Below are 25,032 nucleotides of genomic sequence, written 5' to 3' on the forward strand. Positions count from 1 at the left end.
ATGATGCCTTCCCCTTTCTTCCATATTGATATCACCTGCCCCAGGCCTGGCACAGGTGCAGCGCCTTCCCCAGAAGCCTTCCCTGACAGCCTCCTTCTTCACCAGCTCTACTATTTATCAGCTGTATGGCAAGTTAGTTCACCTCCCCCATGCCTCGGTTTCCCCACCTATAAAATGAGGATAAGAATGTCTGTAAGAATCAAATAAGTAATACTTGTAAAGTACTTGTAACGGTGCTTGGCTTAGAGTTAGTACTGTATAATGTTAGTCATCATCACCATCACCATTATGATTTCCACTGTGCCCATGGAATCTGCCCTTGACCAAGACATCCACTTGGTCTTGTGTGGGAGGCTGCCTAGGGGAAGGAGGGCCTGATATTATTTATTTCTGTTCACATCCCAGCCAGCAAAGGTGCCAGCACCAAATTTGTGCTCAGTACCTACCTGGCTGATTAAACTTTGGAAAGAAGCAGCAGATGAGAAACCACATGCAAGCATATCTGTCCTGAAACCCTAGTTAGTTCTGTGACGTCCCTTCTTAGAAATTCTGAGTTTTCTTTCCCTAGACATGGTCACTATTTCCACCTAGATTCTTTCATAACCCACTCATCAGAGAATGTAAGAACTGAACAAGTGAAAGTAAGACCTCTACAAGGAAAACTAGAAAACACTGATGAAAGAAATCAAAGAGGATACAAACAAATGGAAAGCTATCTTATGCTCATGGATTGGAAGAATTAATATTGCTAAAATGACCATACTGCACAAAGCAATCTACAGATTCAATGCAATCCCTATCAAAATATCAATGTCATTTTTCAAAGAAATAGAAAAAAAATCCTAAAATTCATATGGATCCAAAAAAAAGCCAGAATAGCCAAAACAATCCTAAGCAAAAAGAATGAAGTTGGCAAGCCAGGAATGGTGGCTCACGCCTGTAGCCCTGGCACTTTGGAAGGCCAAGGTGGGCGGATTCCTTGAGCTCAGGAGTTTGAGACCAACCTGGGCAACATGGCAAAACCCCGTCTCTACCAAAAATACAAAAATTAGCCGGGCATGATGGTGCATACCTGTAGTCCCAGCTACTTAGGAGGCTGAAGCAGGAGGATCACTCGAGACTGGGAGGCAGAGCAGAGGTTGCAGTGAGTTATGATCACGCCACCACACTCCAGCATGGGCAGCAAAGCCAGACCCTGTCTCAAAAAAAGAAAAAGAATAAAGTTGGAAGCATCATACTACTTGACTTCAAAATATATTACAAGGCTATAAGTAACTGAAACAGCATAGTATTGGTATAAACATAGACATGGACCAATGGAACAGTATAGAGAGCCCAGAAATAAAGCTACATATTTATAACCAACTGATTCTCAACAAAGGCACCAAGAGCATACACTGGGGAAAGGACACCCTCTTTAATAAGTGGTGCTGGAAAAATTGGATGTTTAAATGCAAAAGAATGAAACTGGGCCCCTATTTCTCATCATATACAAAAATCCATCTTGAGTTCAAGATGGATTAAATACTTAAAAGACCTGAAGCTATAAATGACTAGAACAAAACAGGGAAAACACTTCAGAACATTGGTCTAGGCAAAGATTTTATGACTCAGAGCTCAAAAGCATAGAGAACTAAAACAAAAATAGACAAATGAGACTATATTAAACTAAAAAGCTTCTACAAAGCAAACAATCAACAGAGTGAAGAGGCAGCCGGCTGAACAGGAGAATGTATTTGCAAATTATTTATCTGACAAGGGAACAATATCCAGAATACACGAGGAACTCAAACAACTCAATGGAAGAATAATCACATTAAAAATGGGCAATGGACACAAGCACAATTCTCAAGAAAAGAAAAAAAAAAAGGAAAAAACAAAAACAAATCAAGAAAAGACAAACAAATGGCCAAGTCTGTTAAAAAATACTCAACATCATGTAGCAAACCTGCACGTTCTACACATGTACCCCAGAACTTAAAGTATAATTTAAAAAAATACTCAACATCACTAGTCATCAGGGAAATGCAAATAAAACCACAACAAGGTATCCTCTTAACACCAGTTAAAATGGTTATTATTAAAAAGACAAAATATACAAATGCAAGTGAGAATGTGGAGAAAAGGGAACTCATACACTCTTGGTGGGGAATGTAAATTAGTACAACCATTATGGAAAACAGTATGAAGACTTCTCAAAAAACTAAAAATAGAACTACCATGTGATCCAGCAATCCCACTACTGGTTATCTCTGCAAAGCAGACCCTCACTAGATACCAAATCTGCTGGTGCCTTGATCTTGGACTTCCTAGCCTCCAGAACTGTGAAAATAAATGTTTGTAGTTTATGGTATTTTGTTGTAGCAGCCCAAGGTGACTAAGATAACTATTTCTAAACACTTAAATCCCCTTTTGTAGGACAAAGATTTGCCAGCACAAGGAGTGTATTAGGTAATCAGTCAGGAAGTGAAGACCCAATCAGAGATACAAAAGGGCTTTGAGCAATGGCAGAATTATTAGACAAAGTGTGTGCTCCCAAGCCGACTATCTTGAGAGGAATATTGCTTTGTATAGGAAGGTAGCATTTGCTACAAAACCAACCTAGTTGTTTCCAGTCAGTCCTCTGCAGAAAAACTACACAACCATGAAGATTGAGGAGCAGCAGTTGTGCAGTGGGTGGTTTAACTTTGTCTAAAAACAAAAACAAAATTGAACACAAAGTCTGAGCTACCTAGTAAGTAGGGATTTGAATGAGGTGAAATGTTAAGTTCCAAATGTGTCCTATGTCAAAGCAGCCCTGGAATCGCATATTTATCTTTATCCCCAGGGCTCAGAGTTTGTGTTGGAAATAGAATAAAACATCCAGATACATGTTTTACACCTAAAGGCTGTAACTGAGAGAATATAGTGTGGCACCAGTGGGCTCATAGCTCAGAGGCACGCAGGTCCTTCCCAAGAGAGTCAGTGGTTTCTTGCTCTTCTAGTCGCCCTGCCTGGCCTTGAGTACAGACTCCTGATCACAGCCCTGGTGATTCCCTCCGTCTGGTCACCCTGAGTCAAAGCTGGAGGAGGTTGATAAATGGCAGTTCTCAGGCCACAGCTCCTGATGCCTGGAAAGAAACACATCATGTGAGTACAGATGACAGAGATGACTGCCCCATGCCAAGCAGTGGCCACATGGCTCTCTGTACCAGTTAGGGTCTAAGCAGGGTAGCAGAAGCACAGTGAGTGATTCAGAAAAGGGGATTTTTCTAGCCAGGCGTGGTGGTGGGCGCCTGTAATCCCAGCTACTTGGTTGGCTGAGGCAGGAGAATTGCTTGAACCCAGGAGGAGGAGGTTGCAGTGAGCTGAGATCATGCCACTGCACTCCAGCCTGAGGGACAGAGCAAGGTTCTGTCTCAAAAAAAAAAAAAAAAAAAAAAATTCTGTAGTTTTGTACAAGATGAGACTTAGCCTTGGGTACTTCTTGCTGAAACTTTAATGCTTTGTAAATAAAATAGGAAGTTTATTAGAAAAGGGGTTTGTCATAAGGATCATGGGAGCTGGTGAAGAAATCTAGGGGAGACTGTTGCCTCTGTACATAGTGATAGCCCTGGAGTCTCTGCTGATCAGCAGGGCTGGAGGTTGGGAAGAAAGCTGCATAGAAGTAGGGAAAAGGGAGGATAAACTGGAACCTGTGAGGACAAACTGGAACCTGTAATGACAAACCAGAGCCTGTGCCTGCTTCTGTCTGACCAGAAATAGTCACATGGCCCTGCCCAACTACAAGAGCACTGGGAATATTGTGAGGAAATATATGCATACTCAGTAAGCATAAATGCCTCTCCATCAAATATTAGTTATATGATAATATAACTGAGGAAGAAATGGAATTCATGCTTGAATGATTCTCTTTGCCTAATCTAAAGTCATAAAGATGTATGCCTATATTTTCTTCTAAGAGTTTTATAGCTTTAGCTCTTACATTTAGATCTTCAGTACATTTTGAGTTAATTTTTGTATGTAATGTGAAGTAGGGTCCAACTTTATTCTTTTGCATGCAGATATCCAGTTGTCCTGGCATCATTTGTTGAAAAGACTATTATTTCTCCCATTGAATTGTCTTGGCACCCTTGCCAAAAGTTAGTTGACCATAAATGTGAGGATTTATTTATGGGCTCAATTCTATTCCATTGATCTATATGTCTATCCTTATGCCAATACTGCACCATCTTGATTACTGTAGTAAGCTTTGAAATAGGTAAGTACAAGTCTTCCAACTTTGTTCTTTTTCAAGCTTGCTGTGGCTATTCTGGGTCCCTTGAATTTCCATATGAATTTTATGATCAGCTTGTTAATTTCTGCAAATAAATCAGATGGGATTTTGATAGGGATTACACTGAATCTATTGATCAGTCTGAAGAGTATTACCATCTTACCAATGATCCATGAACATGGGATGTCTTTCTATTTATTTAGGTCTTCTTTCATTTCCTTCAACGACGTTTTGTAGTTTTCAGAGCATACATTCTGCACTTTTTTTGTTAAATATTCCTAAGTATTCTATTCATTTTGATGCTATTATAAATGGAGTTTTCTTAATTTTCAGTTTATTGCTACTGCAGTAAGTTTTATTTTTGTTTGTTGATACAAAAATACAACTTATTTTTGTGTATTGATCTTGTACCCTGAAATCTTCTAAGCTTTTTTTTTTTTTTTTGAGATGAGGTCTCACTATGTTGCCCAGGCTAGTTGCAAACTCCTGGGTTCATATAATCCTCCCACCTCGGCCCCCCAACTAGCCAGGATTATAAGCATGTGCCACTGCACCCAGCTCTTCTGAGCTTTTTTATTAATTCTAATAGTTTTTTAGTAGATTCCTTAGGATTTTCTATATACAAGATCATGTCATCTGCAAATATAGTTTCACTTCTTCCTTTCCAATCTGGATGACTCTTATTTAATTTTCTTGGCTAATTATTACTGACTTTTTTTTGAGAATCATTTATTTGCTAGGTCTTTTTGTCTTCAGCACACACCAACAACATGGTGCTTACTTTTTTTTACAAGAAAACTGAGGAACAGAAAGTCACACTACCTGGATGTATGGGTCCTGCAACATTCAGGACCTAGCTGTCTCAGTGTCCCAGATTAATGTCCTCTTTGAAGTTCGACAGCATTATTCTAAATAAAGAACTCCCCAAGAGAATCAACTACAATTGTAAATTCAGTAAATTGAAATTTGTTGCAAACAAAACGAAGCACCAATTTTCATTCAACCTTCAGATTGATTTTTGCTACAAAGTTGTACAAATCTACAGGGTCTCAATTATGCTAGAGATTGAGCTTAGTAAATTACACAACCAAGTGAGCCTCAGTGGTAGGCTGAGGTCACACATTTCCAGCTCTCACCAGAGGTACCTCCAAACCCTAAAACTGCATAAAGAGGCACAAGTCCAAGGCCAGAAAGAATAGCTTTTACAAAGATTTGCACACATTCTTGGCTAAATGTTTATATATCGGAAGGCCTGTCCCTAATGTGTTGTTTTTTGTTCTCAGTTTTAACATTAGTGAGAGCAGCAACATTTTGGGGAAGTGAAGCTTAAGCATTCAAAGAGCTGCCAGACCTGTGACAGCCTGTAGGGGTAGGGAAGCTAATACTTGTCCCTAAGGCCAGAGCTTACCAAGGACAAGAAGATCAGGAACCAAGATGGCAAGAAATGTACAGTTTGGTCCAGTGATGCCCTTGGTCCAGCTCTGGAGCAGCCTAGAGCTCTGGCTGAGAAACTCAAGCAATTGAAACTAGGCTCAAGGCAATTAATCCTGCACTTCTAAGGTTGCTATAACTATCCCGCCTGTTTAGCTCGAGTTAAAGGTCAGACTCTATAATAAACCTCCTTTTGGAAGTTGAGATCACCACGACCCCAGCCTGAGGGCCAAGGCAGAAGTGTTCAGGTAGAACCTGGAACCAATAGCAGGCTTTACTTTCAGGGTCAGAGAAAGGCAGGAAGGAACCTTGAGTTCCAGGACTTCTTTTAAGTGTGCCAGCCAGCCCCAGCTCCCTCAGAATTAGTATGAGAAAAGGAAGTTGAAAATAGGAAATATAAACACAGGTGACTGTAAGCCTGTGGATATACACACCAACCCCCAAATCTTAGTTTGACAAACATCACAAGTCTGTGTTGTGAACTGAAGTGTAGACCATGTACCCCTAAGGCCTATACAACATCCTTAATACCTCTTCTTCCTTACCCCAGAAGCAATCCATCACCAGATCCTCCCAGTCTTTCATCTGAAGCAATCTAGAATCCATTCCCTTCCCTCCAGCTCCACCACCACTCCTAGGTCAAGTTGTGCTCATCTCACCTGTGACTACTCACTAGGATGCTCACATCCATCCGTTCCTCAAAATGCAAATCTGAACATATCACCCACCTCCAGAAAACCCTTCCATGACTTCTCAGGTCTCTAATGGTAAAGATAAAACTCCCCAGGTGGTCTCCATGGCCCAGCACAGTCGGTCTCCGGCCACAGAGCAGGTCCCTGAGTCTTCATAGGGTTTATCATCTGCCTTCTGGAGCACACTAGCCACCTCTTGCTTATCCTGCCCAGTCGCTATGATGCAGTTGATTTAATGCATCTGTGTGCTGTTCTGTGGGACGTCCAGATTGTCTATCTCTCTCTGCACAATGACTGAAGGAAAGAGAGTTAATATAACTCTGGGGGAAAACTGCAGATGAATATCTTTGTCTGTTTCACATGAATGCCAACTGTCCTGATCCTCTTGTTCCATCAGAATAGAAAAGAAAACATTTGAAGTTTTTAGGTGTGCCAGGATATCCCCTTGAAAGTAAAATGCAAATTTTATGATGCCCCTTTCATCCTTCCTACCACAAAGAAAGAAGCACAGCATGTGGCAGGGCTCTTTGGATTCTGGAGGCCACACATTCCACACCTAGAAATTCTTCTCTGGTGGTACAGAAAGTTGCCAGCTTTACAGGGAGCCTGGAGCAGAAAAGGGCTCTACAGGAGGTCCAGGCAGCTAGTCAAATAGCTTATCTTTTGGATCATATGATCCAGCAGACTCTACGGTGTTGGAAGTGTCAGTGATAGGTAAGATGCAATACAGACCTCTTTGAAAGCCCCAGTGAAATAATCACAAAGCAGGCCCCTGGGTTTCTGGAGCATGACATCTGCAACTGAGAATTATGTATCTTTTGAGGAACAGTTCCTGGCATGTGACTAGGCTCCAATTTAGATGCAATGCTTGACCATCAAGTGACAATATGTCTAGAACTGCCCATGATGGACTGGGTTCTGTTAAGTCAGCCAAGTCCTAGTTAGGTAGGGCCTCCAGTACTTCATTGCAAGGTGGAAATGGTAACCAACCTTGGTTTACTGACGGGTCAGCTCAGCATGTGGGTGGAAGCCAAAAATGGACAGTGGTTGCATGACAGCCCCAGTCAGGGGTTTTCTTGAAAGATAGAAGCAAGGGAAAATCTCCCCAATAAGCAGAACTGCAAGTGCTGCAGCTACTTGTGGAAGGAGAACTCTACACAGGGGACATGTTCCTGGACAGCAACCAAGGATCTAGCTGCCTAGCTAGAGGCTGGAAGAAAAAGTCTGGAAGATTAGGGACAAGGAAGCATGTGGGTGGGCATTTAGAAATAGGCACAAAATGTGAAGATTTTGTATCACACATTAACACCCACCAGAAAGCATCCACCACAAAAGAGAACTAACAACTGAGTAGATTAAATGACTCAGCCACTTCATCACTGGCCATCCTGGAACTGACACAACAGTCTCATGAATGGAATTGGTCACAGTGGCAGAGATGAAGGATACTATGTATGGGCCCAACAGCACAGACTCCTATATACCAAAAATGATCTAGCTATTGCTGCCTCTCAGTATCCAATCTGCCAGCAACAGAGATCCATGCTGAGTCCCAGATATAATACTATTCCTCAAGGAGACCAGCCAGCCACCTGGTGGCAAGTCGATTGCATGAGGGCCCTTCCATACTGGAAAGACCAGCAGTTTATCCTCACAGGGATAGAGACCTATCCTGGGAATCAGCTTGCCTTTTCTGCCCACAGAAACCTTAGCTGGCACCAGTATCCTCAGAAGTTTACAGAGTAACTGATCCACAGGTATGGAATTCCATCCAGCATAGCACCCAACCAGGGACCCACTTCACAATGGAGATGAGCAAGTGAGCCTATGACAATAGGATCTACTGGTTATATACTGCACCATCCAGAAGCTGCCAACCTTAAAGAGCACCAGAATGGCTTACTGAAGGCACAGCTAGGGCACTTGCCTGGAGGCAATAATCTGCACGGACTGGATGCCATCCTTCAGGACTCAGCACATGCATTAAATCAGAGAGCTATAATCACAGCTAAATTACAGCTCCCTGCTATATCCCCTACAGGAAGAATGCATGGGTCCAGGAACCTAGGGGCAGAAGCAAGAGTGGCCACACTTACCATCACTTCCAGAGACCTACTGGGGAATGTTGTGCTTCCTGTCCCTAAACTCTAGGTTCTGTAGGGTTGGAAACACTAATCCCCAAAGGGGGCATATTCTTGCCAGGGACACAACTACACCTGTTAAGTCCCACCAAACTACAGAACTCTGGCTGCCACCAGGGTAGTTTGGACTCCTTGTGTCTAAGAACGAGGAGACAAGAAAAGAGTCACCATCGTGGCAGAGATTGACTGAGCTTGAATAGCAGGAGGTGGTAGCACTGTTTTTATACATTGGGTAGGGGGTAAAATAATGTGAAGCCCAAATGATCCATTTGGGTATCTCTTGGTACTCCCTTGTCCAGTTGTAACTGTAAGTGAACATGTGCAGCAACCCTGGTCAAGAAGACTATGGCGACCAAGGGCTTGGACCTCTCAGGAATGAAGGTTGGGGTTATACTACTCAGCAAGCCAAGCCCCACTGAAATGATAGCTGAAGATGACGGGAACTTAGGACAGCGCAGAAGGGAGAAGGTAAGTACCAATCGTGACCCCAAGACTAACTTCATCAATGGGGATTGTAACTTGTTCCCCAAGGCTCCCTCTTCTAGGCTTCCCCTCAGAAAACCATGGAAAGAAACATGGGTACATTGTAGAAAAGAGGATCTGCGCAGTGTAAGGGGCAGACTGTGAGGCTGTGGAGCTGCATCACTCAAATCTCCTTCAAGAAAACCTGACAAAGTACCCAGAGAAGTCATAATTAATGGCAGCCTCCAGCTGCTTCCCCTGTGAATGCAGAAACCACACTTCCTCTAGGCTCTGCTCCTAGACAACAACTGAGCACAACAGGATTACTGGTGTGCCCACTCCTGCCCAAAGGGGACTCCTCGTGAGCAGCTTTTTGCTCAGGGACTTCCCATCAACTTGACTGAGATTCTTCTCAGAGCTGGTCTATGGGTCTGAGACTTCCTTCCCACTCCTTCCTACCTCTGTCCTCTCCCAGGGTTCAGCCTGGCCTCTGGATCTAAAGCCTCTCCCTGCCTATTCTTGCTCCCTAGCTCTTTAGCCCTCACAGGTGTTTCCTCTGTCTTGGAATCTGCTTCTCAAAAAAAACCCAAGTTGATAGAAATAATATATGATCTCTCAAAGATAGAGTACAACTACTAAAACATAGGGGCTGGCCGGGCGCAGTGGCTCCCGCCTGTAATCTCAGCACTTTGGGAGGCCAAGGCGGGTGGATCACAAGGTCAGGAGATTGAGACCATCCTGGCTAACATGGTGAAACCCTGTCTCTACTAAAAATACAAAAAATTAGCCAGGAGTAGTGGCATGTGCCTGTAGTCCCAGCTTCTCAAGAGGCTGAGGCAGGAGAGTTGTTTGAACCCGGGAGGTGGAGGTTGCAGCAAGCCACAAATAAATAAATACATAAAAATAAAACATAGGGGCTTGGCCAGGTGCAGTGGCTCATGCCTGTAGTCCTAGTACTTTGGGAGGCTGAGGCGGGCAGATTGCTTGAGCCCAAGAGTTCAAGACCAGCCTGGGCAACATGGCAAAACCCTGTCTCTACAAAAAATACAAAAATTAGCTGTGCATGGTGGTGTGCACCTGTAGTCTCAGCTACTCAGGCTGAGGTGGGAGGACTGCTTGAGCCTGGGAAGTTGAGGCTGCAGTGAGCCAAGATCATGCCACTGCACTCCAGCCTGGGTGATAGAGTGAGACCCTGTCTCAAAAAAAAAGGGTGCAGGGGGAGGGCAGGCTTAAGGGGGAAGGATGAGAATAACATACCAAAAAAAGTTTAACTGTTTTCCATGATCATAATTGTAGTAGAAGCATTAGTATTGTCATTTTGAGATGGCTGTGTTTATAATGTGGGATAAAGAAAATGGTTAATTAGGGGATCTTCTAATTCTACCAATTTCTCTACCCTTCAGACCTAGGGTTCTCATTATGGAAAAAAGAGATACAGATGTAATATATAAAAAGTTAAGCCAGGCATGGTGGCTCATGCCTGTAATCCCAACACTTCGGGAAGCCAGGCAAGAGGATTGCTTGAACCCAGGAGTTCAAGACCAGCTTGGGCAATGTAGCAAGACCCTGTCTCTACAAAAAATTTAAAAATTAGTTGGGTGTGGTGGTGCACACCTGTAGTCCCAGCTACTCAGGAGGCTGTGGCAGGATCACTTGAGCCTGGGAAGTCAAGGCTGCAGTGAGCCATGATCATGCCACTGTGCTTCAGCCTGGCTAACAGAGTGAGATCCTGTTTCCAAAAAAAAAAAAAAAAAAGTAAAAGTATGTTATACTTTGGTTTGATCCTTCCAAATCTCATAGTGAAACGTAATCCCTGTTGTTGGAAGTGGGGCCTAATAGGAGGTGTTTGGGTCATGGGCAGACACGCGGCGACACCCCTCATGAGTGACCTGGTGTCATTCTTGTACTCATGGTAATGAATGAATTCTTGCTGTATGAGTTCTTGTGAGAGCTGGAAGGAGCCTAGCATCTCCTTCCGCTTTTTTTTTTTTTTGAGATGGAATTTTGCTCTAGTCGCCCAGGCTGGAGTACAATGGCGCAATCTCAGTTCACTGAAGCCTCTGCCTCCTGGGTTCAAGTGATTCTCCTGCCTCAACCTCCCAAGTAGCTGGAACTAGAGGCGCCCGCCACCATGCCAGGCTAATTTTTGTATTTTTAGTAGAGACGGGGTTTCACCATGTTGGCCAGACTGGTCTCGAAGTTCTGACCTCAAGTGATCCACCTACCTCGTCCTCCCAAAGTGCTGAGAATACAGGTGTGAGCCACGGTGCCCAGCCTCCTTCGTCTCTTTCATCCCTCTCTTGCTATGTAATTCTGCACACCCGTCCTCTTCTACCATGTGTGAAAGCAGCTTGAGGCCCTCACTAGATGCAGATACCAGTATCATGCTTCCTGTAAAGCCTGCAGAACCATTAGTCAACTAAGCCTCTTTTCTTTATGAATTACCCAGCCTCAGGTATTCCTTTGTAGTAGCATTAAACGGACTAAGGCACCCTACAATCCTGAATTGGAATCAGAAATAACACTGTAAAATCATGGGGCACCATGGATGCATGTGTGTATACACACTCATGTATACATACACATTTACATATGCATTTAACATATATAATTCCAAGATCTTCACTATCTTCAAATATACATATTTACTATATATCTTTATTTCTAGATGTCTATATTAAATGTATAAACATGTTATATTTAAATTTAATCAAAGCTCTGTCTACTGAATAGGCCTAGAACCAATGATCTACCAGTAACAATGAGAATTTCTAGTGTCCAATTATGGTCTTGCAATACCATTTCCCACTTAAGGAAACCAGGGCTTTTTGGAGAAATGGCTGATTCCAAGTCTAGGACAGAAAATGGATAAAGTGAGCCTAGAACATCTTGCAATACCAGAAATAAAAGCAGATATCAAAGACAACTAGAGTTGTGTCAAAACAACTCAGGAGCCAACTTAAAGAAGCTCCCAAAGGCCAAAGGTAGGACAATAAAGATAATAACTGCAATGAGATGAAGCCTATCAAATACATTTAAACCAATGAGTTCATAATACTGTTTAAAAAATAGTCATCTTCTGAAGATAACAAAGAACCAGTTCATTATCTTAAAAGTTGGGTAAATAAAAGGAAAGAATTAAGCACTTATCTGCCTTTCCCACACAAACTCTACTGGGAAATCAAACAGTAGATGAGAGACAATGTCTCCTTATAAAATTATTCCATCTAATAAATGAAGACAAAATGATAGATTAGAATATCCCCATGCTGCAATCCCCAGTGAATTACTTGCTGGATGTAGGTATTGAGCATCAGTGGCTGCTAAAACAACAAAAATGAAAAACAGACGTTACGTGCCTCTTGCTAAATGAGCACACCACCACCTAGAGTCTTATCAAAGGGATCAACCTGAGGCAAGTTGTCTAGATCTAGTTGCTGATCTGCAGGAAATGCTGAGGATAAAGGAGTATATTGAACTGCACCACAGGCATGAAATTAGCAAAAACCCAGGCTGTGGAAAACTACAGATCAAATAGCTTAAAATCTTCAACAAATTGTAAAAAAAGGAAAGGGATGGAGGGGACCCTTTAGATTAAAAGAGACTTAAAAGATGTATCCAGTTTTTTAAAAGGACAGTAAGACTATAGCATGTAGGGATGCACATTTGGGCGACAAAACAATAAAGAAACTCAATGAAATTGTTACTTATAAAAGTCAAGAAGATGGAAAAAGGGAGGTGCTGGGACTGTGATGGGGAAGGGGGAACATGGAGGACCCTGGCATGTTCCCTGGGGGCTGGCAAAGTTCTATTCTTGACCTGAGTAGTGATTACAAGGGTGCTTGCTTTATAGTAATTCACAGAGTTCCTTTGCTTGCTTGTTTATTTACCAGTCCCTGAAATCTGAGCGTCTCGGAAGCACTGAAGTAGAGCAGGTGCAGAAGCTGAGGCAGGCAGGGCTGCTTGCTGAGTGAACCAGACACACCTATTTACCCAGGGCCACTGGAGAGGCCTGGCTGGGCCCTACACAGAAGAATGCAGTTGACTCAAGTGTCCTTGAAATCTTGAGCTACTGAGCAGGTCTGTTCTCTTATATCACACGTCATTCCAAAATGGATTTGCCGAAGATTACAAAACAAAACACAGTAGAAAGCGAGTAGTATCAGCTGTTAGAACAAGGAAATAGTTGGTCCCAGGCACCTGGCTTAAGGTAAGCTCAGGCCTAGGCCCACAATATACATACATACAGCTGAGTTCCATGCTGCCCTTCTTGCCCAGCCAAGAATCCTGCTTCCTGCTCCAGAGGTACTGCCTACCTTCCTTCCCCTTTTCTTGGCCATCTCCAAAAGAACTAAGGCTCTGTCCGTGGGCTTCAGGCAGACAGGTGCAGTGCAGCCTCTCACCCCCTCTGCAGGCAGGACGCTGCGCTGCAACTCTCTAGGCCCTTTCCTCATCTCTTCAGCAGCATTTACCACCTGCCAGGCCCAGGGGGTGGAGACAGGTAAGAGATCCCCCTCTTCCCTCTGGGAGCTCACGGTGCAGGGGCTGAGCCTGATGTGAAAGCAGGCAATGACAATGCAGAGAGGAGATGCCAGCATCTAAGAAAATGAAGGAGCACAAGGATGGAATGATTAACTGCCTAGGGAGATTGGGGAACACTTCACACAGGTGACTGCTAAAGTAAACCCCGAACAACAAACAAAGTGGGTGAAGGGGAGGCATTCCAGGCAAAGGGAAAGTGCATGCAAACCAGGGAAGCATAAAAGAGGGCACTGATTGGTTTGAGGTCCCTGACTTGATCACACTACACTTCTGGAGATTCCTGAGAAAGCAGCCTGAAGAATAAAAATGAAGGAAGCCAGACCTCTTATAAAGGTCTTCCACCTGCCATCCCCAGGAAAGCAAACCTTTCTTTCAAGAGCTTCCCCCAACCCCCAGCTTCCCACACCCGGTCTCCCTTACCCTCTCAAGAAAGGGCCCATCCTGTCTCAGTCAAGTGACAACCTCTGCACCCCTGGCCAGGTCTTTTCCCTCCTGTGCCTCTGTCTCCTCCTCTGTGGAGTGGGGAAAGAACCTTGTCTGCATCCCTGTCAATCAGTCACGTAACAGCTAGGAGAGCTCCTGGCACTGTGGGCAGAAGGACCCAGGAGACCCCAGGCCCTCAGGGGCATCCGGGGCAGGCCACAACCCCGAGCTTGCTGGTACAGAGAGGTGATGCCACAAGCCCGTCCTCACAGATGGACCCAACTGCACCCGCAGCCGCCCGCTGCTGACAAACCTCCATAAAAATCAGTGATCCACGCAGTTTTGTTTCAGGTGTTTTATTAAGTGGGCCATACTGTAGCTGGTTTCTAAGTTGCAAAACATAAATTTAATAATAATAACATAGCCAGTTAGATTGTGACAAGCTTTTCCTTTCCTTAAAAAAAGAAAATACTTAAAAACACACAATGGAGGGTTAAATAAATAAAACATTTTTAAAAAGAAAAAAGAAAAGAAAAACCTGTTAAAACATGCTTATGTTTACTTCTGTGAAACTGTGCCAACAGGAAATATGATATTTGGCACGATGACACATCCCGGCATGTCTCCTTCCCAAATAATACTGACAAAAAAGAAAAGATGTGGGACTGACTCATCAGTGCTTACTTAGAGGCACTATTAAAAATCCCTTTGATTGGAGCATAGGGCTTCCCGCTCAGCACACCTGTGTGTGGCCTATGAAAGCCAAATAACCATAATAATGTTAATATAGAAAACATTAGTTTAAAAATGATGTGGAAGGGCCTCATTAATGCGACGGGACAAGGAAACATAACTGTCCCGCACGCAGTGCCACAGGCTCAGTCCAGGGAGGCCTCAGGCTTCCAGCATGTGGCCACGGCGAGGGAGGGCACCAGCTTCAAAATAAGCGGCACCGGCCTCGCTCCCTCTCCCTATCACTCTTTCACATGAAAGTGTGTAAAAAGCAAATCGGCAAATAAACTCTAAAATAGATTATTTATTCCAAAAATCCTCTAGTTTTGTTTTTACAGTGAGTGTACATTTTGTCTCCTCCTGCACAATCGCTTAAGTCCGTTTGGGAAGAAAGGTCAGAGCTGCAGGGTGAGTCTTTCTTAGTCCTGCTGCTGACTGGTCCTGGGAGGTCAGATGTCGATGCCCTTGACAAGGGACGTCTCCAGTGTGATATTGAACTCCTGCAATGTCTGCAGCACGCGAATCAAGGAATTGACAAGTGTATGGTCTTTGATCAGTGCCACATCCTCATACATGTGTGCAGTGATGGGGCAGTCAGCCAGCAGGGCAATCCAGTGGTGCAGGAGGTGATCTCTGGCAGAGCAGGAGCAGTCCAGGTGGGTCAAAGGGGAAGGGAAAAGGAAGACAGACAGTTAGTGCAAGGCCAAGGGGGAAACCATGAACTAAGTCTGAAGCTGGAGAAGCTGACAGCTCCCCCACAGCCCCCTTTCCCAAACAGGGACTGGCAAAGAGGTCTTTCAGCTCCAGGACACCAAACAAACCTGACCCAAATCAGCCCTGTCATGAGCCCCCAGGCCTCCTCCTCCCCTGCCTCCCTCGCCCTGCCTAGACAGCCCCACCACCAGTGTCTCCCAGAGCTTCTCTCCTCCCACAGCTACCACCACCAGGAATAATAAGAAGCACTAACCTCACACAGCACTCAGCATGTGCTGGTACTAACGTAAGAGTAATCTTCATGATAACCCTATGATATGAGGTAGGTACTATTATTATCCCCACTTTACAGATGAAGAAAGTGGGGTAGATGGAAGTTAAGTAGCTTGTCCAAGACCACATGGCTAGTAAATGGATAACTTGAGATCTGAACATAGTGAATGCAGTTCTGGAGTCTGTATTTAACCACTATGCCAATTCTCTCCCTTTATGCAGCCTGAATAAACTACTGCCTTAAGTTTATTTGAGCTTCATGCTCTTTCACCTGACCTATAGGAATAACCCCTAACAATCTCGTCCACTCTAATGCATACCACCCATAATATCAGATTAATATTACTTCAGTCTCCTGATGAAACAATTTTGTACTAATATGAAAAGAATCTTTCTCTGTCCCAGCTCAGGGGCCCTATCCTGTTTCCTATTACTGCCCTTGCCACATTCTGTTATTTCCTTCCATTAAAGGCTCACTTAAATACCAACTCCTCCCTGAAGTCTTCTCTGATCTTTCTCCTCTATCTTTTCAGCATATTGTATGAATGTATACTTCATTTTTGGACCCTCAAAACCTTCTTCCATGTTCTGTATTTAATTAGGACAAGTAAGCTTCTAAATGGTGGCTGGGTGTGGTGGCTTACGCCTATAATTTCAGCACTTTGGGAGGCCAAGACAGGCAGATCACCTGAGGTCGGGAGTTCAAGACCAGCCTGACCAACATGGAGAAACCCTGTCTCCACTAAAAATACAAAATTAGCCAGGCATGATGGCACATGCCTGTAATCCCAGCTACTCGGGAGGCTAAGGCAGGAGACTCGCTTGAACCTGGGAGGTGGAGGTTGCGGTGAGCCGAGATTGCACCATTACACTCCAGCCTGGGCAACAGAGCGAAAGTCCATCTCAAAATAAATAAATTAATTAATTAATTAATTAATTTATTGGCAAGGGGCCATGTTTTATTCAGCTCTCTTCCTACCAACTTCCATAAGGCCATTTAAATGTTTAATGAAGGAATAACTAGATATACTCTGCTTCAAACTTCCCCAGTGGTGTAATTTTGATCTTTCCTTTCAAAATGGGGCCCCTCTGCCCCTAGTTACATACACGCTCTCATCCCTACCCCAACAGATCACCACACACATAAGTCATGTGTTGCTTAATGACAGGGATACAGTCTGAGAAATGTGTCATTAGGCAGTTTCGTCACTGTGCAAACTTTATAGGGTTCTCATACAAACCTAGATGGTAGAGCCTACTATATGTCTAGTCTGTTGCTCCTAAGCTACAAATCGGTACAGCCCTGTCACTAGCCCCCAGGCCTGCTCTTCTACACTTCTTCTGGAGCTTCCTGCCAAAGCAGCCTGAAGAATAAAAATGAAGGAATACTGTGCTGAATACTGTAGGCAACTAAAACACAATAGTAAGTATTTGAGTATCTAAACATATCTCAACATATAAAAGGTACAGTAAAAACAGAGTCTTATAATCTTTTTTTTTTTTTTTTTTTTTTTTTTGAGACAGAGTCCTGCTCTTTCGCCCAGGCTGGAGTGCAGTGGCCGGATCTCAGCCCACTGTAAGCTCCACCTCCGGGTTTACACCATTCTCCTGCCTCAGCCTCCTGAGTAGCTGGGACTACAGGCGCCCGCCACCTCGCCCGGCTAGTTTTTTGTATTTTTCAGTAGAAACGGGGTTTCACCATGTTAGCCAGGATGGTCTTGATCTCCTGACCTCGTGATCTGCCCGTCTCGGCCTCCCAAAGTGCTGGGATTACAGGCTTGAGCCACCGCGCCCGGCCGAGTATTATAATCTTATAGGACCATCATCCCATAAACAGTCCATCACTGACAAATGTTGTTATGCAGCACATTTTATGTAGTGTGTGACCATACATGATACGCAAAGGAAATTCAAGCTTCTAGGAAGCCTTCTAAGGCCACATCTCCCTAAGGGCACCTGGTGAGCCATTCCTCACCCCTGCACCACACCAGGCCTCCAACACCACCACCAAGGCTAACCGCTGCGCACTCTGGGCCCCGGGTCTGCAGTACCTGGCTCCCAAGCACACCAGCATCTGAAACTTGCCATCCTTGCCGATGTTCCGGGGAGTATTGTTGATTGCAGTGACAAATCGGCAGAAGTTCCGGGCTCTTGTATGCCAGTTTTCCTCAGAGACTACTTCATTCTGCTCTAATGTCTCATAATAGGTTTGTGCTTTTTCTGTGAAGAGTAGAAAAGCTTGCCAGTGAAAGGCTCTCAACACCAACCTGATGGTCCTGCAGGCCACTTGCCATGGGCCTCTCCAAGTCCACGCAGGTAACTTAATGAGAATAGTACAAGTGTTCTGATGTCACCGGTCATGTTTCAAAATGATCCTTAGCTTCCCTATCCTTATTTTTAAATTTAGTTATGTGGCCCTTGATCTAAAGATGTTCTTTTCCCTACTCTGAAGACACAAAAAATTCTGAGGATGGTTTCTTGCATGAAAATTCTCCATATTGGTGCAACATAGGGCTTGGGGCTCCAATACACTCAGCTGGACTTTGGGATCTATAAGAAGAAAGTGTGAGGACTCAGAACTAAGTCCATACTAAATAACAGATGTCTAGAAGAATCTTTTCTGTCCAATTCTCAAGAGGTAAGCATTTACCAAGGGGGGGGAGGAGAGCTCTTGTCATTCCCTTTAAGAAAAACCAGAGCAAACAAATGAGATCTTAGAGTCACCTAATTTGGGTTCTGCCTCTCAGAGTGGTCAGCACCCATGCTATGTTGGTGAGTCCCCCTATATCTCTACATGCTTTTCCCACCCTCATACTCCAGCTCAACTCACCCAGGAAATCCCAAATGAAGACATTTTTGAAGAGCCGGGGTGATTTAAATCCATGCTGGAAAGCCTGTTCCAGGGCCGAGACAAGGCCACACTCTCCACAGAGCAACAGCGTCAGACTGCCTCGCTAAGTAAGGAAACAGGGGAGGATGCCAGGCTTGTCTCAGCCGAGCTGCCCTCCCACCACTGCATCCCTAAACCCACAGCCCAGAGTTGGGAGGGCTGCAAAAGACAGGCTAGGACTCTATCTGTTCTCCTAACACCTGGCACAGTGCCTGGCTCAGAGCAGCTCCCAGTGAAGAGTTGTTGAATAAATGGATGAAAGAAGAGATGAGGGATCTGGGTCACATACAAGGAGATTCTCCACTGGAGGACAAAGCCAGTGTGGCCACTATTCAAGGAGACCCAGGCAAATCTAGAAGAGGACAGGAATGGGTACTGTTCACTAGGGGCCCAGGGACTCTACTGGGTCATCAGTATGGAGGGAAAATAGGGTAATCTGAGGCAAAGGCCCCCAGAGGAAGGAGTCTGCTCCATCTCCAACTAGCTGAGGCACACACTCTACAAGACTCTAAGGTGTCCACAGCACATGGGCCTGGAAGAGCATAACAGGATAATTGGAAAAACAAAATTATTCTCTCTTACTCAATGTAAGGCCCTGGATTGGAGGGCAGGAAGGCTCACCTCTTTCTCAGGCTTATGGAAGTGCTTCACAATGCCATTGACTGCCTCCCCGATGGACTCCTGGATCTGCCCAGTGTTCAGCTCTAATAAAAATCAAGCAGACATCCCTAACCAATCTCAGAGGCTAACAGTGCTTAGCTGCCTGAGCAGGAGACTGAGGACATGGGGAGGGCCCATAGGAGAGGCAGGGCAGCTGGACCCTAGGAAGCAGAGGCTCTTGCCCACCCAGCTTTGCTGATTTAGCTCTTCCACAAATCTTGGGGGAAAAACACAAAAGCTAACACCTTAGAGTTCTATCTCTAAGAAATGCTGGTAAAGTTTATTTTCCATTTTACTTGGAATTGTGGGCAACCAAAAGAGAGTCATGCCTTGGCTGTGAAGCCCAGGAATCAGGAAGGAGAAGGCCAGAAAGTAGACCCTTCTCCTTTAATGGATCATGCATGAATACAGACAGCACCCAGGCTTGGCAGCATGAGTTCTCTCCTCTCCTGCCAGCCCTCTAAGGAGACTGCCAAATGCTCTCAGTGATTCATAAGAGGAGGGTGCCATATGCCTGAGGTGGCTTTGTCAGCAGAAGTGTTTCCTAAGGCAGCTGCACAGGCTGGGATCTGGGTTCCCCATATCAGGGCTCACAGAGCTCCACCCATTCCCTAGACTGTGTGGCATGAGGGCCCAACCTCTCCTCCCACTTACTGGGCTTGTTGTTGGGTGAGATGGTAACAAGCCTCCGGATGACACTGGGGGACTGCTGCAGCGGCGGGGTCCGGCACGGCCTCTCATCCACCTCAGGCTGGGATGTGAGCAGCTCCCCAACTAGGATCCGCTCCAGGCTTCCATCATCCATGCCCTTCCCTAACCACCGGCCACAAGGGAACCTGAAGGTCAGACAATGGACTGTCAGAGCATCCAGCTCCTCCTTGCTGCTCAGCAAGAGCCATAACAAAGCCAATCCCTGGAGATAGGCTCTGAAACCAGGATAGAGACTCCTTCAAGGCTCTGCTGGTTCCACCATGTATCATCAGAGAAGTGACCTGAGTGGCATGGGTGGCCTGGGATCTGGGCACAGCAATTCCACACATCTTCACCTGGAAACCCTCCTTCTGGCCAGGCCTGATGGCTCATGCCTGTAATCCCAGCACTTTCAGAGGCCAAGGCAGCTGGATCACCTGAGGTCAGGAGTTCAAGACCAGCCTGGTCAACATGGCGAAACCGGTCTGTACTAAAAATACAAAATTAGCTGGGCGTGGTGGTGCATGCCTGTAATCCCAGCTACTCAGGGAGCTGAAAAGAATCACCTCAGCCCAGGAGGCAGAGGCTGCAGTGAACCAAGATCATGCCACTGTACTCCAGCCTAGGTGACAGAGCAAGACTCCATCTCAAAAAAAAAAAAAAGAGGAAACCCTCCTTCTACTTACTTTCAAGTGTATGAGGCAGAGCCAAACAGGAAGTTACCTCAGGTTATCGCAACCTAAAGGGTCTCCTTGGGAACTCCACATACCCAAGCATCAAAGAGCTCCTGTAGACACACCTTGCCCCTCTACCTTACAGCCTGAGGGAACACTTACTTGTAGGTATGTCCTGTGATCTCATTCCTGACCATCACATACTCCACCAGCCATTTGGCATATAGCCCAGAGTTATCATGGCCAATCTGGACAGTAGTAAGCTTCCCCAAGTTCTGGCACTGTTAGAGAATAGAGAAGATGAGGTAGGTCAGGAAAATCAGAGGAAAGAACAGTAGTCCTCAGAGGCACAGATCTGACTGGCTACCTGCAACATGACCCCTCAGCATCTGCAGGGGTAGAGGTCATGGCTCTATATACTGCCAAAACTGCGGTACAGCACTATCTCATGGGGGCGCCCAAGGCTGAGAAAGAAAACACTCTACCTAGAAGAAGAATAGGGCCTGGGAGCAAGAGGTTCTGGAAGTGGGTTCTGAGGTCTCTGGGAACAGGTGGGCTGAGTAGCTGAAAGAACTCTTAGGGACTTCTCAACATACTATGCATGGAGAGATGTGCAAGTCCAGACAAGAAAGTGCCTTCCAAACAGACACTGTTTAGACAGGGTGGGGTCCCCCTCCTCAGGGTCAGTTCTTGGCTCCAGCCTCAGATCATCTCAGGAAGGTCAGCTATGCTGACACATTACACTGTACATAGCAAGGCCTCTGAAAAATCCTGCAGAAAACTCCCCAAAGCAGCTGTTGCAAACTCAGATCCCCACAGAGCTATGGCCCCAAATAACACATACCTCGAAGGTCATCTCTAGCACATTCCTGGGAATCTGCAGAATCTGTGTCTCACCCAATTCTCCTGATATACAGATCCATGGGTTGGCAGTGAACATGGAGCCCCCCAGCTTCTTGCTTGGTACGATCAGAATGTGGTACGGGATCACTGTTTAGGGGAAGCCACAAAAGTATTGAGGAGAATCAGGAATCCTTCCCAAACCAGATGGGACTCTGACCTGCTCCAGGCAAGCTGGCACAACTGTGGCCCCTGCTATCCTAACCCAAGCAAAGCCCTGGAACAACAGGGCCCCAGGACCTAGTCCCTGGCTGATGTAGAATATTAGCCAACTATTCCACAGCCCCTCCTCAATTTCACTCCTCTCAGGCTTACCACCCAAACATCAAAGATCCAAGCCTATCTGTAGGCTCAGAGCTAACTGAACCTGTTGGTTAAACAATATCCCCAACTCCTAACGTACTGAACTGCTTTTTAGAGCACTCTTCAATCTATCATCTCATGAACCCTAATAACAATCATAACAATCTTTGGAGAGGAAGTATTGCAATCCTTTTTCCAAGGCACAGAGAGAGACACGGTTTGCCTCAGATCTTTTAAATTCCAGTCCAGTGCTACTTCTATTAAGCCCATAGCCCTAGTCTCTAAAAGGGAAGATGCAGCATCAGATAGAAACAAGAGTCCATGCTGCTGAGTAATTGGCCAAAGAACTAGCCAAGTGGCAAACTCAGAGATTAAACTCCACCCAGCAGAGAATCCTGGCATCAGGGAAAGAAGAGGCTCAAAGGGAATTAGACCATATTGAACCCTCTTCCCTATTCTGTAAATAGAGAGACTGGGACTCACAGCAGGATAGACTCTGCTCACAGACACATAATAAGTTAGCCAAAGCTGGGCCCAGACTTAAATCTCCCACTGGCATCTGGAGTTCTTTCTGCTACCTCAGGCAAGAGCTCTTTTTCCCTTCAGCCTGGTCTGAAATATTCTGTGATGCCAAGTGACACTCTTAGGTGAAAACAAAAGGGAGATTCTTTGTGGGTATGCAGGGAGGGAGGTAAACTGCATCAGCTCAACTGACTCCACTCTACCTTCATCACCTTAGGCTCCCAGAGCAGTGCCTAGAACAACATCGACAACACAATGGCAAAAAAGACTGAGCTCTCCAGTTCAGAACAAGAATGAGAAACTTCGGAGAAAACACAACCTCCAAGGAGGGCAAGTGCACCTCTCTCCCCACAGAAGCAAAAGACAAATAGAAAGTACAAGGGATTAATCTTCTTTCTTTAAAAAGGGGACAATGAGTGAGTCTCAGGCAGGTTCATAAAGACTGCCTTGAGAAGGCCAGCTGGGAGCACAGGGCTACTCACGGATAGTTGTGAAGACATTGGTGAAGCAAAAGTAATCGACGGCATTAAAAGACAGGAGGTGATAGAGGAACTGCTCCTTCTCGTCATCACAGCGCAGGAAGGCATAGCGCTTATATAACTTTCTGTTGGAGAGGAGGCAACACATCAGTCTCCGACCAAAAGGAAGGGAAAGAAACTAGAATTTTCAGTTCTGGAAGGAGACAGCTAAGGGAAGCATAAGATGTCAAGCCTCAAGTTCCTTAGGTTCACCCTATAAAGGAACAAAGCTATCTACTCTGTAACTAATGGACAGAGGGACAATGGTTTAAGCTATGACAGGAACAACAAGAATCAAAAACTGCCTGTGTCCAAGGTATATGACGTTACTAAAATGTCAAGTATCAAAAGTCATGAAATCTCCTTTTCTAAACTGAGGGCTGTAATGAAATTCCATCAAGGATGACACAGGTCCTCTCAGGCTTCTAGTTAGGCTGTCAGCTAGTGTACGGTGTGTGAGTGGCAGAGGATGAAGGTCTGTGGTCACCATTCATCACCAGGCCTAGTTTCAAACCCTGAGTAGATCTGAGAGCCACGAGTCAGAACACTGCTCTGAATGGGGGTGTAAGCCCAGGACAGCTTCAGAAGCGATAAAGGGCAGGCTTCTGCTCCCGCCTCTGATCCAGGTCACAGGCAAGGAAGAGCCATGCAGATCATATCCTTCCGCTTTTTTCAAACTTTCTCCCTTCATTTCCACTGCCTATTCATCAGAGGTCAACTCCTTTGCCTGACATTCCAGGCCCTCTGCAGCTTCAAAGCAATGATATCTTCCCCCAAATAGAGGAGACACCCAGAGCCAAATGTGCAGGCCTTCAACACAAAGAACAAAAGAAGACAACTGTCCTGGTTGCCCAAGCTGCAATCACCATGGCCAGAGAGGTACAGAATTCAGATCTGTGAGGTTCTACCTAGCCAGGTTTATAAGGCACTTTCAACAGATAATTTATCAACCCAGGCCTGTTATGTCCAGGTGCTGGAAAGTGCCTATCCTCAAATGCAGTCTAAGTGAATAAATCAGGTAAAGGCCATGGTATAGGACTGCTCACAATGAATAATCAAACAAAAGGCTGTTTCTTGGAATTTAAAGAGTCATATGCTTCAGTGGTCCTGGAAGGCCTTCTAGAACAAGAGGGACCTGAAGGGCAGCAGAAATTTAGACAAGTGTTGTACAGATAGGTTTGGAAACCAGTTTGGCTGGAGTTGAGAGTTCAGTGAAGTGATCAGTTAGCAATGAGACTAAGAAGTTAGGCTATTATACCAAGGGTGTCAAATGAAACCAACAAACAAAAAGGCTATTCAAATGAAGGAAGGTCCTAAAATTTTAAACTAAGGACTTTGCAATCTGCCCAGTAAGTAAGGGGTTTCTGCAATTTGCCCTAGAAAAAGGGACAGCCATGACCAAATTCAGGAAATTTAAATTTAGTGCAGGTGAGAAGTGAAAGGGAAATGAGGATTAAACTAAGTCTGTGCAGTAAAAATGGTAAGGAGACAGGTGGGACAGAGGTGAAAGACCTGAAATCTGTGGGAGATAAAGCAAAGCAAGGAGTCAAAACTGACTCCAAATTTTGAATGTAGGTACGGAGAAGAAGTGGGGGTAAGCTTTTCAGAGAGCACAGCGGCGACATTAACAAAAAATCTGAGAGTAAAGTAGTTATGGTGAAGACTCTGTGAAGCTTGCTTTTGTTCTCTCTGAGCTAAAGGTAAAATATCAGAATGGAAATAAATGCAGGAGTGGAGTTCAAAAGACATGTCAGGGCTAGAACTTCAGATGTGGGCATTTCCTGCTTAGAGGTGAGAGAAGTCATGAGAATGGGTGAGATCACCAAGTAAGAGAGCAAGCGAGAAAGCAACAAAGAGTGTGTGCATGCAAAGAATTGAAGACAGTGAAAGCCAACACTGTGCAAAGAGTAAGGGGAGAAAGAGAACAAGATGGTATAAGGTCATGGCAGCCACACAAAGTGAGTTTCAAGGTAAGGGGGGCACTACATGGTATTACTCACCGCAGACAAGTTAAGGAGAAAGAGTTTAGGCTCCCTATATAGGAGCTAACTCATTTCTTCCTTTGGAATTTAGAATTCAGTGGGTACCGTGAATATACAGCCCCCATGAATATACAACCCTGCCTCCACCTTACCGCATCTCCAAGCTACAAACAGTCCTGGGGGCTAGCTGGAAATCGCAGAGATTGAGGGACATTCTATCAAGATATA

General features: G+C 45.0%; 1 protein-coding gene across 7 annotated transcripts in view; it reads right to left on the reverse strand.

The window, feature by feature from the left end:
* Positions 1–14,286: 14,286 nt before the first annotated feature.
* Positions 14,287–25,032, reverse strand: part of DENND5A (DENN domain containing 5A) — a 129,943-nt gene continuing 119,197 nt past the window's right edge. The window contains exons 16-24 of one of the 7 annotated variants that reach the window (XM_021926103.2): positions 22,787–22,908; positions 21,424–21,569; positions 20,742–20,860; positions 19,870–20,051; positions 19,177–19,259; positions 18,496–18,619; positions 17,717–17,885; positions 15,646–15,702; positions 14,287–15,311 (exon numbers count right to left, since the gene is read on the reverse strand). In XM_021926103.2, the coding sequence (XP_021781795.1) occupies positions 15,128–15,311; positions 15,646–15,702; positions 17,717–17,885; positions 18,496–18,619; positions 19,177–19,259; positions 19,870–20,051; positions 20,742–20,860; positions 21,424–21,569; positions 22,787–22,908 (1,186 nt within the window). In that variant the 3' untranslated portion in view covers positions 14,287–15,127. Of the gene's footprint in view, positions 15,312–15,645; positions 15,703–17,716; positions 17,886–18,495; positions 18,620–19,176; positions 19,260–19,869; positions 20,052–20,741; positions 20,861–21,423; positions 21,570–22,786; positions 22,909–25,032 lie in introns of those variants that run through there. The other 6 variants (XM_031653326.1, XM_031653328.1, XR_004177481.1 and 3 more) reach the window with 6 other exon arrangements.

The sequence above is a fragment of the Papio anubis genome, chromosome 12 (genome assembly GCF_008728515.1).
Source record: "Papio anubis isolate 15944 chromosome 12, Panubis1.0, whole genome shotgun sequence".
NCBI lineage: Eukaryota > Metazoa > Chordata > Mammalia > Primates > Cercopithecidae > Papio > Papio anubis.